The sequence below is a fragment of the Hyla sarda genome, chromosome 11, assembly GCF_029499605.1.
Source record: "Hyla sarda isolate aHylSar1 chromosome 11, aHylSar1.hap1, whole genome shotgun sequence".
Lineage (NCBI taxonomy): Eukaryota > Metazoa > Chordata > Amphibia > Anura > Hylidae > Hyla > Hyla sarda.
In genome coordinates, this window is record NC_079199.1 from 63,822,844 (window position 1) to 63,837,071 (window position 14,228).

General features: G+C 44.7%; 1 protein-coding gene across 2 annotated transcripts in view; it reads right to left on the reverse strand.

Moving 5' to 3' along the window:
* Positions 1–526: 526 nt before the first annotated feature.
* LOC130295046 (uncharacterized) overlaps positions 527–14,228 on the reverse strand; it is a 46,819-nt gene continuing 33,117 nt past the window's right edge. For both annotated transcript variants that reach the window (XR_008848681.1, XM_056545281.1), the window contains 2 exons: positions 2,840–3,173; positions 527–2,462 (listed from right to left, as the gene is read on the reverse strand). Coding sequence is in view for 1 of the 2 variants with exons in the window: in XM_056545281.1 (XP_056401256.1) it covers positions 1,909–2,462; positions 2,840–2,996 (711 nt within the window). In the remaining variant the exon portion in view is untranslated. The remainder of the gene's footprint in view (positions 2,463–2,839; positions 3,174–14,228) is intronic.

A 14,228-nucleotide genomic window follows, 5' to 3' on the forward strand; every position in this document is an offset into this window, starting at 1 on the left:
GAAAAACAAAAAATTCCCCCACGCTTTTTATCTTTGTCATGAACGGTTTAGGCATGCTTTATTGTTTGCTTATTTTCCACACGCCTTTGTGATGCATACTGATTTGAAAAGTGAACGATAATTTGACAAAGCTGGTAAATGATGTTTTTCGTTACACCATTTATGTTTTTGCAGGCGATAATGGTTATAGGCTTACTCCGTGGCTACTTACCCCCTATCTCTCACCACGTACAGAGGCCCACCACGCTATAATCAAGCTCACCGCAGGACTCGTAGCCAGGTTGAAAGAGTTTTTGGGCAACTAAAGTCTAGATTTAGATGCCTAGATGTAACAGGTGGTGCAATGCTTTATAATCCTGTTCTAGTTGGCCAAATTATCTTGGCCTGTGCCATGATGCATAATATAGCCCTTCAACATCACATTCCAATTGAGATTGCTGGTGATCTTCGAGAACCCATAGACTGTCCTCCTGTGATGGGTCATGAGAGCAGTCAGACCGGGAACGTGAAACGCAATGAAATTGCTTTCAACTTTTTTTCACGATAAAATATTTGAGCAAAACAGGAGGAGAATGTCTTAAAGTTTTAACCAGTTTATTTAGTACGTTGGCCATAGGCATGCAATGTTGAAACAGATGTGTAAACGTTGTTTAATAAACCTTGTTTGTTGACGATAAACATTTTTTTGGGCCTTAAATAAAGCCAGTTCAAAGGTCAGAAATTAGAACAGACTATATGTGAATAAATTTCATGTGCTGAACAGAAATTGTGAAAAGTTTTCACTTTAGAGTGAATGAAAAAACATGAACATCACAACATATAAGTTTGTCAAATGCATTAAAGTATTGACTCATTGTAAACTGTGCTTAAAACCATAAGTACACATTTAGCAAACAGTGTGTGAGAGGGTTTTTCTAGGAACAAACCAACCCAGCGCAGCTATCTAGCACAGTTAAAGTAAAACCTGTGCTGAGAAGGGTTGTGGATGGCAAAAACCCTCCACTTTCTCTAAGAAAAAGTTGGAACAATAATGGATATTAGCTCAAAAAGAGATGCTACATTTAATGCGATCATGTATCCCATGCATCTGCTTAACGTTGGGACTGTCAGAAATATGCAGAGTATAGGTGGCAAGGGGATGGTTTGGCTCATGTTAGTGTTCCGCAACACGGAAACCTCAACCTGCTAGGGTGATGGAGGAAGACTTGCTTGAAGAGTGCAGGCAGAAACCCCTGTGACCAAACTGCACCCCCATTTTTATACTAACATGTATCCATGTTTTTACATATCTGCAGCTCCACTGGGCAAATTCTTATATGCTCAATACCGCTGGAAGCTGCATCCCCCAACTCCTAGTTTGGTTCGCAGCCTTATTGCCTGTGATGCTGATGTTTTCGCTAAATTTTGAAAGAGTTGTTGACATTGACCAACATTTATCCCAGTTTGTGGGCGCCAAAGTGGAGAGATTTCCACACAGCAAACAATCACTGGTCTGCTTTCCTGTTACCTCTGCTTGTTAGCTGAGCTGTGATTGGTTGCTGTGTTCTAAATCCTCAACTTTTCCTCACATCATATGTGTCTTATGTACCCTTATATATTGAATTTTTGTAAATGCTTTGTGCAAACAATAACTAAGGGGTTTGGGTCATTCATTTTCTAACACCTGGAATCCCTTTCCGGGTGGTTCCAAGTTTTTTCTGTGGTGGTATCTTGGAAGTTATTGTTTCCGCCCTAGTCTGTGTTTGGTTTGGGCTTGAAAAGTTCTTTTTTACATGTTAGTAAAAATTGAGCTGCCAAATTAGGCTGTTCACTGGCACGCTCCAATGCTGTGGGGCTTGTAAGCAAATTAGAAATTGAGGGATTGGAAACAGACAAGTCAAGTGCCTGAACACTTGAGCTGTCCTCATCTTAAAAAACTGATTGTGACAACGACACACTCTCTGCCACATTTGCCTGCAACATATTTACAGAGCCCACAGTATGTTCCGTGCTAAAGGAACATGGTGACACCTGAAGAGCAGGCAAACATTCAGCATCAGGGTGTGGGTTGGCTACAGACTGTGGCATAGTAGCAGAAGGAGAAAGTATGTTTTGTGGAACCCCCCCAGTTTGGCCTTCAAGAAGATTGGCAATTTTATGGAGGCCAAGTGAGATAGTGTTTGCTCCGCTTAAATAGGCATTTGCTAAATTATTTAACCCTTTTTCATGACAATCAAATCTGGAATCTACACGCCTCATAAATTGTAAGTCCTGATTTGTGTAATCATTAATATATGTTGTTTGTTGTTCTGAAAGCCCCAAATCAGCGGGGAATAACATTTCCTCAGTTTGTCTGCGAGGGTTGACAGGGCTGGATTGGTTTTCATTAGTCGGTTCATCTCCCTCACTGTGTGGCTGCTCCCTTGTTTCCACTGGAATCTCTTCATTTATTTGCTCAGTTGGTTCAGTTGAGACATTTTCCCCTGCAATGATATGATTTTCAATTAGATACAGGCAAGGCAGTTGTTCTAAGCTACAGTGTTTTGAAATGTGATGGCCTTTTTGTTTTTGCCATTTCGAATGTTTTTTTTATTTTTTTTATATTTTTATGGGGCTTCTCAAAATGCTTCATCTTTGCCAAAATAGAGTTGCCCAGTCGCCTCAATCAACCAAAAGGATAGCTTAGTTCACTTTGAATTGTCCATTTAGAAAAACAAAGACGCATGGTGCCTGCCTGCTAGGGGCTTCAAGCCACCTTTTTCAGGCCACAGTGGAATAATAAACAACCCACCAATGTAGACAAATTAAATTCCAAATTCCATAGAACATTTGCAAAAGTAAAAGCAACAAAGATACTCACTGTTGGATAGAGCTTGCATGCACACATCAGCCATACCAAATCCTTCGATTTGCTCTCTTTTGCAAGTGGATCCAACTTTCTCCTCCATCTCCCATAATTTTTCGGGACAAGAAGGGCCACCTCCGGTTTGCCGGGCATGTCTGGAAATGGCAGCCATTTTGGCTTTCACTTTCTTTTTCAGATCGGACCATTTTTTCTATAATTCTGGTACAGTCCTTTTGGCCACTCCAACGGCATTTACTTTAACCAAGATATTTTCCCACGCCACAGAGCGAACAACCATTGGGCATTTGTCATTTTTAGATGGAAAAAGAGTACGAAGATTTGCAATAACCTGTGAAGGGTTAAAGAAAAAGCAACTGTTAATCCCCAAAATTAAACAAAACAAAAAAATAATTTTTTAAATAAATTCATCACCTCATTAAGGTAGGTTGTGGTCCATGGTCTTGGGTGGGGGGGGGGGAATCTGTGGAAACAAGTTGCAAGAAAAGATCTCCCAGCATGCCTGAACAGCCTTTGCCTCGCCAGGCATGCTGGTAGTGAAAGCTATGCAACAGCTGGAGACCCACTGGTTGATATTTAGTACGAAAATGAGATAGACAGGTAGACTGGCCATAGATCAGTTTTTCCCTACCATGGTGCATCAAGTTGTTGCCAAACTAAAGGACAGGCATGCTGTGATTTGTAGATTTGCATGGGCGAGTTAAAGGAAGCGGGGGGGGGGGGGGGAGGAAGCAGGGGTGTAAATGGAAGCAGGGGGTTTAATTGAAGCAGGATGCCATGGTGGTCAGTGGAAGCGGGGGTGGGGGGGAATGGGAGCAGTGGGGTTATGGAAGCAGGGAGGGTGATGGAAGGAGAGGCAGGATGGGGTGAATGAAATGAGCAGAAGGGTGTTAATGGGTGCAGGGGTAAAATGGAAGTAAGGAGTGGGGAATGGAAGCGCAGGGGATGAAATAAAGGAGGGCCAGGATGGGGTTTATTGAAGGAGCAAAAGAGGTTAATGTGTGCAATGGGGAATAGGAATCATGGGGGAAAAGGAAGGAGGGGCAGGATAAGGTGAATGAAAGGTTAATAGAAGAATGGTAGGGTAATGATAGGAAGGGGGGGGGACCGGAACAATAGACATATGAGGGGGTGAGGGCCAAGAACATTATTTGAACAGTGGCCCTCTGCTGTCTGTGTACGCCCCTGCTTGAGGTAAGCTAAAACAGACAAAATGGGGTACAGCGCTCCATGGTGCATCAAAAGATAAACCTGTGAAGTGTATAGAATATGAATTCAACGCTCACCTATAGGGGTTGTGTTTCCACATACACAACAATGGTGAGCGTGTATAATGGTAGTGTCCGCAGCCGGCCAGTCAGGTATAGAGATCAAACGGATAGCTTCGAAGAGGAACACTGGTCTCAATGTGGCGCTGGACACAGATGATATAAACGAGTGGATAAAAGCAAGGTAGTTTATTCTCCCATCATGCAACGCGTTTCACTGCAACAGCAGCTTCATCAGGCATTCTGATGCCTGATGAAGCTGCTGTTGCAGGGAAACGCGTTGCATGATAGAAGAATAAACAACCTTGCTTTTATCCACTCGTTTATATCATCTGTGTCCAGCGCCACATTGAGACCGGTGTTCATCTTCTAAGCTATCCGCTTGACCTGTTTGAGGTAGGCTTGTGGCCAAATTTAAACCAGGCAGCACTCCTTGATTACAAACTGTTTTAAAATTGTGGCGATATAGTCAGAAATTATTGTACAATGAGGGCACAAAATTAATAGATCACAAACTAGATTTGGCAACCTACCTCATCAACTAGAACCTCCCTCTCTTGATCCGTGTAATTCTTCTTTTTAACAGCACGCACACGCTGCATTCCGGCCGCAACAGAGCCTTCGCCATCCGAAATCTCAGAGGAAGGTTGAAAGGCGAGGCAGCATCCAAATCCTGACTAGCTGTCGGGCCAGACATGCTTTCCAAAAGAACCTCAGCAGCTGATGGTTGTCCCACATTATGGGTTTTGGAACGCCGTTTACCACTATTATGAGCCATGACTACAGTTTAGTTAATGAATTATTTAGATATGGTGAATAAAAAAATAAAAAAAATAAAAATAAAAAAAGATCCAGAAGGAAAACTAGCAGCCAAACCTATTCAGACAGCAGGAAAAAGGAACAGACAATTTTTTCTACTACATGAAGTAAATTTCCCACTTTTGCCTACGTGCGCCAAATTTATTAACACCGTGCGACAATTTAGTAAATTTGTCACACGTAGTCAAAAATTAAGTAGATAAAAACAGGGTAAAAACCAGACTACATAGTAAAAGATTAGTAAATGCCCCTCATAGTGAATAACACATTGGCAAGTGGCGACATACACAATGGGTCTTGAGGCGCAATTGATAAAATCCCTAATTTGATGTCTAGTTGTCAGGAAACCATCTGGTCCTTGTGATATTAGCGCAAGCTTTACAGTGGCCACACCGGTAACATCCTGTGAGAGAGTGTGCATTTAGCCACGTACTTCTTGATTCTTGTGGTAAATAAGAATGTACCAGGGTGTCACCAATGCTTCTACCTCTCCGAAAGGTGATGGATGGTCTCACTCCCACCACCTCCGAGAGGTCAGGATCAAGTTGTTAGATGTTCCAGTGACAATTAATTACATCTCTAACTTGTTGGGATTGGGCATCAAAGGTCCCTATGATTCTCAATGTTTGAGGGCCACTCTCTTTCATTCAAGGGACCAGAAGTTGCGAGTGTTCCTGTCTGAGGGCATATTGGTGGGCTGACCTCAAGATGTAATCTGGATAGCCTCGTTCCAGAAACCTCCAGCGAAGGTCATTAGCTTGCTTTTTAAAGTCTGCAGGGTCCGAACAGTCCCTCTTGAGACGGAGATACTGCCCCCTCGGGATCCTCCGTTTAAGGGGGGCCGGGTGGCAGCTCTCCCATCTCAGGAGGCCATTGGTGGCAGTGGGCTTCCTGTATACAGTAGTCCGCAAGCCACCAATCTCATCCCTTGAAACATACATATCCAGGAAAGGAATGCCTTCTCTGTGGATCTCATACGTGAAGGCCAAACTCAAATTATTGATGTTAAGTAACTGTACATATTGTTTAAATTCAGGCTTGGTACCACTCCACAAGATAAAGATGTCGTCAATATAGTGCGACCAAAAGGTTGCGCTATCTGACAGGTGTTCCCGTTCATCCGAGAAGGCGGTGGTCGCCTCCCACCAGCCCAGAGTGAGGTTTGCATACGATGGGGCACAAGGACTCCCCATAACAGTACCTCTGAGCTGGTGGAAGTACCGCCCCCGAAAAAAAAATAGTTATGAGTCAGAATAAAGCCCAACAGATCCAGGATAAATTGGTTATGAGCTTGAATGCATAGCCCCCTTGAGTTCAAAAAATATGACACCGCCTGTAGCCCTACCTCGTGCGGTATCGAGGAATAAAGGGCCTCAATATCAATAGATGCCGACCAGACTTCTTCATCAATAGTGAGACCCTCAAGTTTTGTAAGGAGGTCTACCGTATCCCTCGTATACGAGGGTAGCGCATGTACAAATTCTCTTAAAACCTTATCAAAGTAAATGCCTATGTCCTGCCCGAGACTCCCGATGCCTGCCACGATGGGTCTATCCTTCAATGGGGTAAGGCCCTTATGTATCTTAGGGAGGGCATAGAAAGTGGGGACAACGGGAGTCTCGGGCAGAAGAAAATCTAATTCATCATCCATGAGAAGTTTATCAGTTCTTGCTTTTGTCAATAGAGCCTTCAACTCACTAAGGTACGGTTGTGTAGGGTTGGTGGATAATTTCTCATATGTTTGAGTGTCTTCTAATAGTCTATTGCACATTGTATTTCCCTCTATCAAGGAGGACTACATTGCCTCCCTTATCTGAGGACGTGATCACTAGATCCTCCCTTGATTCCAAATCCTTTAAAGCCTGTCTTTCTTTACGACTAAAGTTACTATAGGCTGAATTAGTAGAGGTGGAATCAGAGATGGAAATCAAGTCCCTAGATACTAGATCTACAAATACATCAACACATGAGATGTCTCCAACTGGTGGAAAAGTACGGTTGGGTAATTTGCAATCAGTGTAGGGGCTTTCCCCAGCTATTTTGTCATTATCGTCCAGTAGGGATACAAGTTCTTTAGTGACACATAATTCTTGTAGAGTTAAACCATTTTCTCTTGCCTCTTTCTTTTCCCTTAATTTATGAAATTTGTGCCATTTCAGTTTCCTTGAAAAAAGGTTAATAGCTTTTGTCCATGAAAAGAGATCAAACTGCATTGTTGGCACAAAAGATAGTCCTTTACTTAGAATATCAAGCTGCACTGGATTCAATGTATAGGAGGAGAGGTTAATTACCTGAGCTACATTAGGACGTGTCACGCTGGGTATCGGCCCCTCTCTGGACGGTATCTGAGTTGGTATTGGCCCCGTGGATTGTTTAAAAAAGGTTGGGAGGTAGAGGAGGGTCCAGAAGACATATTTGTAGAGACACCAGAATCTCCCTGATTTGATCATGTTTGAGGACCTGGGGGATAGTAATTAGTAGTGGGAGGAGGTCTATTAGAATAGTTTCTGTTACCTCTAGGCAAGGTCTTGTTTGACCCCGGCCTCTATCTGGTCGTCCTGACCTATCACCGTTAGATAGATCCGTGTCTGACGTAGATATATCTGTATCAAAATCCCTATTTGTAGGGGCACGAGAAAGTACAGAGTAAGCCCTGTTTTTTCTGAACTCTTGTAGATCTCGTACGAATTGGGAGTGTTTTCTTTCTTTAAGATTATATTGGAAGCGCTCAATTGATATTTTTAATTGGGCTTCCTTGGGCAAAAAATCAGGGTCAGACTTGAATCGTAAGACCAGATCTTTCTGTTCCTGCAATTTCTTGCCCAAGGTATCCAATTTCAAGCGTTCTTCTTCTAACAAAATGTTAAGGAAATTCAAAGAACAGTTTGTAGCGGCCTCCTCCCACTTTTTCAGGACCGTGGTGGTGTGTAACCTAAGTGCTGGTAATGTAGGCACCCTTAACCCTCTAGGTACAATTTTATGTTTGAGATAATTTTCAAAAGATTGTATCTCCCAAAAAGATGTTGTAAATTGTTTATGGCAATTACCCAACTCTCTAAATGCTGATTTAAGCGAAGGTGTTGGTTTTACTTGTGACAATGTCTTTTCAGAAAAGATATCTTTAGCTTCCGTAATCCAATCCTCTATGTTGAGGGTCCAAGAGATTAATCCAGCCATATCAGCTACATGAAAAAACTATAGAATAGATGTAAAGAGTATTGGCTCTACGTAACCAAAATGATAAACCTATCGCAGCTAGACTATAAACAATTGTGAAGATAGGTGCCTAAAACATAACTTTTAATATATATAAATAATACAACACCATCAATATCAGTGTAAGTGTATACTATAACCATTGATAATATGAATATAATATAAGTTCCCACGGTTGGACTCTAACAATGACTGTAATGTTAGACAGCAAACTGATTGTAGGTATAAACCCCTACTCCTTATCAAACAACCCAATGCGTTTCTGTCTAATTGGTGAAATATGCAAACCAGACTTCATCAGGGGTAGATATAAAACAAAAATGATTTAGTTTGATGAAATTCAATACAATACAACATACAGCAAACAGAAGCCTGGTGGCCACATCAGGAATAATTGAGTCAACAAGCAGAGATGCCGTGGTAGCCCTCAGCAACCAAATCAGCGTACTATTGGTGCAAAAAACTATATGCCTATGCACCCAAACATGTGCCAGAATAACAAAAATTTAGTCCGTAACCCATAGCAACCAGCATGTCGCTCATGGCGTTAGATACAGCCCTTATGGTATTATACTATTGTACACAGACACCCCGCAGGTATGGTAACCAGCTCAAATGGACAATGCGTAATATAAAGGGGTGATAGATTGTAGACAAATGTTGACTCCTCCTGATCCTCCACTGTGAATAGGGTCCAACCTGTAAAAAATATATAACAAAATTGACCCTTATGGTAACAAAGCTAGGAGACTTACCCCTTCCTGATGTAATTGTATAAGTGGATATATCACAGTGGATAGGATAGTATCAGGTATAGTGCTGCCTACAACAATAAAAACCAGGGAATAATCGCTTAACTAGGAATTGATATTCATCCCTAGTCAGACAGAGGGAGCATAAACCACTGTCTGACAAACAAAAAGTAAGGTACTTACTGATGTGTAGTTGGTGCCTAGAATGATCCTGCAGTGGCAGGAGAGCCCGTCCGGTGTCAGGAAACGCACATGTGTTTGTGCGCCTTGGCGTCTTAAATACAGGCAGGCTTCCGGGTACCCGTCACGTGAGCGCACCTCACATGACGCTCATTGTGGGCGCGTCTCACACCTGGAGCCGAAGGCTCCGAGAATGCATAGTGGTGACGAGGAGCTCCGCCTGTATCTTGTCAGAGGGGCTGGTGCCGGCTGATTTAAAGGCTGGAAGTACGTACTGGGACTTAGAAGCGCTACCTATTCAATGAGAGTCAGAAGCGCACGGAGCATACATGTGTACAAGCGCTTAAAATTAGCTCTCACAGTAAAGAATATGTACATCTGAGCTTAAAGCTGCGGAATATAGAGCAATTTGCTGAGATGTATAAAACACTATGAGGGGCATTTACTAATCTTTTACTATGTAGTCTGGTTTTTACCCTGTTTTTTTCTACTTCATTTTTGACTGTGCGACAAATTTACTAAATTGTTGCATGGCGTTAATAAATTTGGCACACATAGGCAAAAGTGGGAAATTTACTTCATGTAGTAGCTCTGTTCTGGCTGAGTCTCACTGCTCTGGCTGAGTCTCACTGCTCTGGCTGAGTCTCACTCTTCTCTGGCTGAGTCTCACTGAAGCTTTGGTTTGTATTCTAAAGTGTTGTATTCTTAAGTGTTAACATCTGAGAAGTTTTATACCCAGAAGTTTAAAAAGCAGGAGTTGTAAGCAGGACCCACTGTAACTGTAAGTATTACACTCCCTTGATAAAAGTAGTTTTTCTTAATAGTTAATAACAGCTGTTTGTCACCAAGGATATGGACAGCAGGATTGGAGGTTTTCTTCAGTGCACATTGTGCCACATGTATACATCTCTGGAGCAGCAGCTTCAGGGTGAATACCGCTGTGACAAATGTGAGCATGTTGCCCACCTGGAAGCTCGTTTTTGAGATCTAGAGGAGCAAAATGCAACATTGAGGGCGACTGACAATCTTACAGAGCAAGCAGTTAGTGGGGTAGAAATGGAGGTTGGAGAAACTAGCCAGGAGGCCCAAGTAGGGAGCTGGGTTAATGTAGTTAGAGGGACTGGAAAGGGGAGATCAGAAGCAGAAGTGACCTTCCTTTTCCTTGCCCCAAGTAAAATTGCCAAGTTGGGCGATGATGCGAGGGCCTCAGTATCAGAGATGGCAACCCTAGTGGATACTGGTCTCCCTAACAGCCGGGGGAACAGCTCAACTAGTAGTGTGGGGGATGGTAACGCAGGTAGGCCAAGACAGTTAGTTGTGGTAGGGGATTCTATAATCAGGAAGACGGATAGAATAATTTGTCGCCAAGACCACCTCAACCGAATGGTTTGCTGTCTCCCTGGTGCCAGGGTTCGGCATGTGGTGGAAAGGGTGGACAAATTACTAGGGGGGGCTGGGGATGACCAAGCTGTCGTGGTCCATGTGGGAACCAACGACAGAATACATGGTAGGTGGAGGTCCTTGAAGAATAATTACAAGGAACTAGGTGCCAAGCTGAAGGGAAGGACCTCTAAGGTTGTGTTCTCTGCAATACTTCCTGTGCCATGCGCATCGCAGGAAAGACAGCAGGAGCTTAGGGAGTTAAATGCATGGCTTAAGTCATGGTGTAAGGGGGGAGGGTTTGGGTTTTTAGAGCACTGGGCTGACTTTTCATTGGGGTACAAACTCTATTCTACGGATAATTTGCACCTGAATGGAAGGGGGTCTGCTGTGCTGGGGGAGAGAATCCTTGAAGGGGTGGCAGAGTATTTAAACTAGGTGAGTGGGGGGAGGATAATAAAGCAAAGAAAGCAGACAGTGGGATGGATAGGTTAGAGAGGGGTCAGGACATAATGGTGGGTGGAGAGGAGTCCTGTGGGGGGGAGATTAAGAGCAGTGGATAAGGAGATCCATGGGTTACAAACCAGCCGTAAAAATAAATGTAGCCCGAAAAATTGTAATCCCAATAATTCAAAAAATTCCATTAGCCCCAATAACTCAATAACTACAATAAGCCCCATTAACTCAAAAAATACCATTAGCCCCAATAACTTAACTAATAACATTAGACCCAATAACGCAAAAAATCCCATTAGCCCCAACAACTTAAATAATAACGTTAGACCCAATAACTCAACAAATCCCATTAGCCCCAATAACTTAAATAGTACAATTAGGCCTTATAACTCAAAAAATAACATTAACCCCAATAACTCAGAAAATCCCATTAGTGAGACTATATGTGTAAAACTTAATGGAAATGTAAAGTGTATGTTCACAAATGCCAGAAGCCTAGCAAATAAAATGGGAGAACTTGAGGCCTTGATACTGGAGGAACATATTGATATAGTTGGGGTCACTGAAACATGGCTGGACTCCTCGCATGACTAGGCTGTTAATCTGCAGGGGTTTACATTGTTTCGCAAGGATAGAATGAACAGAAAAGGTGGTGGAGTCTGTATGTAAGAAGTGGTATGAAAGTCAGTGTGAACAATGTCATAGTGTGTGATGATTCTGAGGATGTGGAATCATTGTGGGTAGAATTACAAAACGAGGGAAATATTGAAAAAATAGTATTTGGTGTAATCTACAAATAGAGAGGGCCGCCCGGGCAGGTACAGTGGTAATAATGGGAGATTTTAACTATCCAGATATAGATTGGGGCCGGGGGCTGGCTAAAACTACAAAGGGGAGAAAATTCCTAAATTTATTGCAGGATTATTTTATGGGCCAGTTTGTGGAGGACCCAACAAGAAGTAATGCCTTGTTGGATCTGATCATTTCCAACAACGCAGAGCTGGTTGGTAATGTAACTGTGCGGGAAAACCTTGGTAATAGCGACCACAATTGTTACGCCGAGCGCTCCGGGTCCCTGCTCCTCCCCGGAGCGCTCGCGGCGTTTTCCTTTCTGCAGAGCCCCGGTCAGACCCGCTGACCGGGAGCGCTGCACTGACATTCACGATGGGGATGCGATTCGCATAGCGGGATGCGCCCGCTCGCGAATCGCATCCCAAGCCACTTACCCGTCCCGGTCCCTGGCTGTCATGTTCTGGCGCGCGCGCGCCAGCTCTCTAATATTTAAAGGGCCAGTGCACCAGTGATTGGTGCTTGGCCCAATCAGTCTAATTAGCTTCCACCTGCTCCCTGTCCATATAACCTCACTTCACCTTTCCTTCCTTGACGGATCTTGTTGCCTTGTGCCAGAGAAAGCGTTTAGTGTTGTCCAAAGCCTGTGTTTCCAGACCTTCTGCTATTGCTATTGACTACGAACCTTGCCGCCTGCCCCGACCTTCTGCTATGTCTGACCTTGAATCTGCCTAGTCCTTCTGTCCCACGCCTTCTCAGCAGTCAGCGAGGTTGAGCCATTGCCGGTGGATACGACCTGGTTGCTACCGCCGCAGCAAGACCATCCCGCTTTGCGGCGGGCTCTGGTGAAAACCAGTAGCAACCTAGAACCGGTCCACCAACATGGTCCACGCCAATCCCTCGCTGACACAGAGGATCCACATCCAGCTAGCCGAATCCTAACAGTAGATCCGGCCATGGATCCGGCTGAGGTGCCGCTGCCAAGTCTCGCTGACCTATCCACGGTGGTCGCCCAGCAATCGCAGCAAATTGCCCAACAAGGACAGCAGCTGTCGCAGTTGACCGCCACGTTACAGCAACTTCTGCCACTGCTACAGCAGCAACCATCTCCTCCGCCAGGTCCTGCACCTCCTCTGCAGCGAGTGGCCGCTCCTAGCCTCCGCTTGTCCCTGCCGGACAAATTTGATGGGGACTCTAAACTCTGCCGTGGTTTCCTGTCTCAATGTTCCCTACATATGGAGATGTTGTCAGACCAATTTCCTACAGAATGGTCTAAGGTGGCGTTCGTAGTGAGTCTTCTGTTTGGAAAGGCCTTGTCTTGGGCCACACCGTTCTGGGACCGCAATGATCCTGCCACAGCCACAGTCCAGTCCTTCTTCGCTGGAGTCCGTAGTGTCTTCGAGGAACCAGCCCGAGCTTCTTCTGCCGAGACTGCCCTGCTGAACCTGGTCCAGGGTAATTCTTCAGTAGGCGAGTACGCCATCCAATTTCATACTCTCGCCTCTGAATTATCTTGGAATAACGAGGCCCTCTGCGCGACCTTTAAAAAAGGACTATCCAGTAACATCAAGGATGTGCTGGCCGCACGAGAGATTCCTGCCAACCTGCAAGAACTTATCCATTTGGCCACCCGCATTGACATGCGTTTTTCTGAAAGACACCAGGAGCTCCGCCAGGAAAAAGACCTTGATCTCTGGGCACCTCTCTCACAGTATCCTTTGCAATCTACCCCTCTGCCTCCCGCCGAGGAGGCTATGCAAGTGGATCGGTCTCGCCTGACCCATGAAGAGAGGACTCGCCGTAGGGATAAAAATTTATGTCTGTACTGCGCTAGTACCGAACATTTCTTTGTGGATTGCCCTTTTCGTCCTCCACGTCTGGGAAACGCACAAACCCAGCTCACGTGGGTGTGGCGTCTCTTGGTACGAACTCTGCTTCTCCACGTCTCACGGTGCCCGTGCAGATTTCTCCTTCTGCCAACTCCTCCTTCTCAGCCGTGGCCTTCTTGGACTCTGGTTCTTCTGGAAATTTTATTCTGGCCTCTTTGGTGAATAGCTTCTGCATCCCGGTGACCCGTCTCGTCAAGCCGCTCTACATTTCTTCAGTCAACAGAGTGAAGTTGGACTGCACTGTGCGTTACCGCACAGAGCCCTTGCTTATGAGCATTGGACTGCATCACGAGAAAATTGAATTTTTTGTCCTGCCCAACTGCACCTCTGATGACCTCCTTGGTCTGCCATGGCTCCAGCATCATTCTCCCACCCTTGACTGGACCACCAGGGAGATTAAGAATTGGGGTCCTGCTTGCCGCAAGAAATGCCTCACGTCTGCTTCCAGTCCCGTCTGTCGGGCCTCAGTGTCTCCTCCTGTGCCTGGTCTCCCCAAGGCTTATCAGGAAAGTGCAGTGCCTCCTCATAGCCCCTGTCCTGGTGACACTCTGCCCCGTCACAAGCTTCACCCTCTGCCCCCCCTCCCCATTCCCACTTCTTCTGGATTACCGGCCGCTGATGTAGCTACCCAGGACTT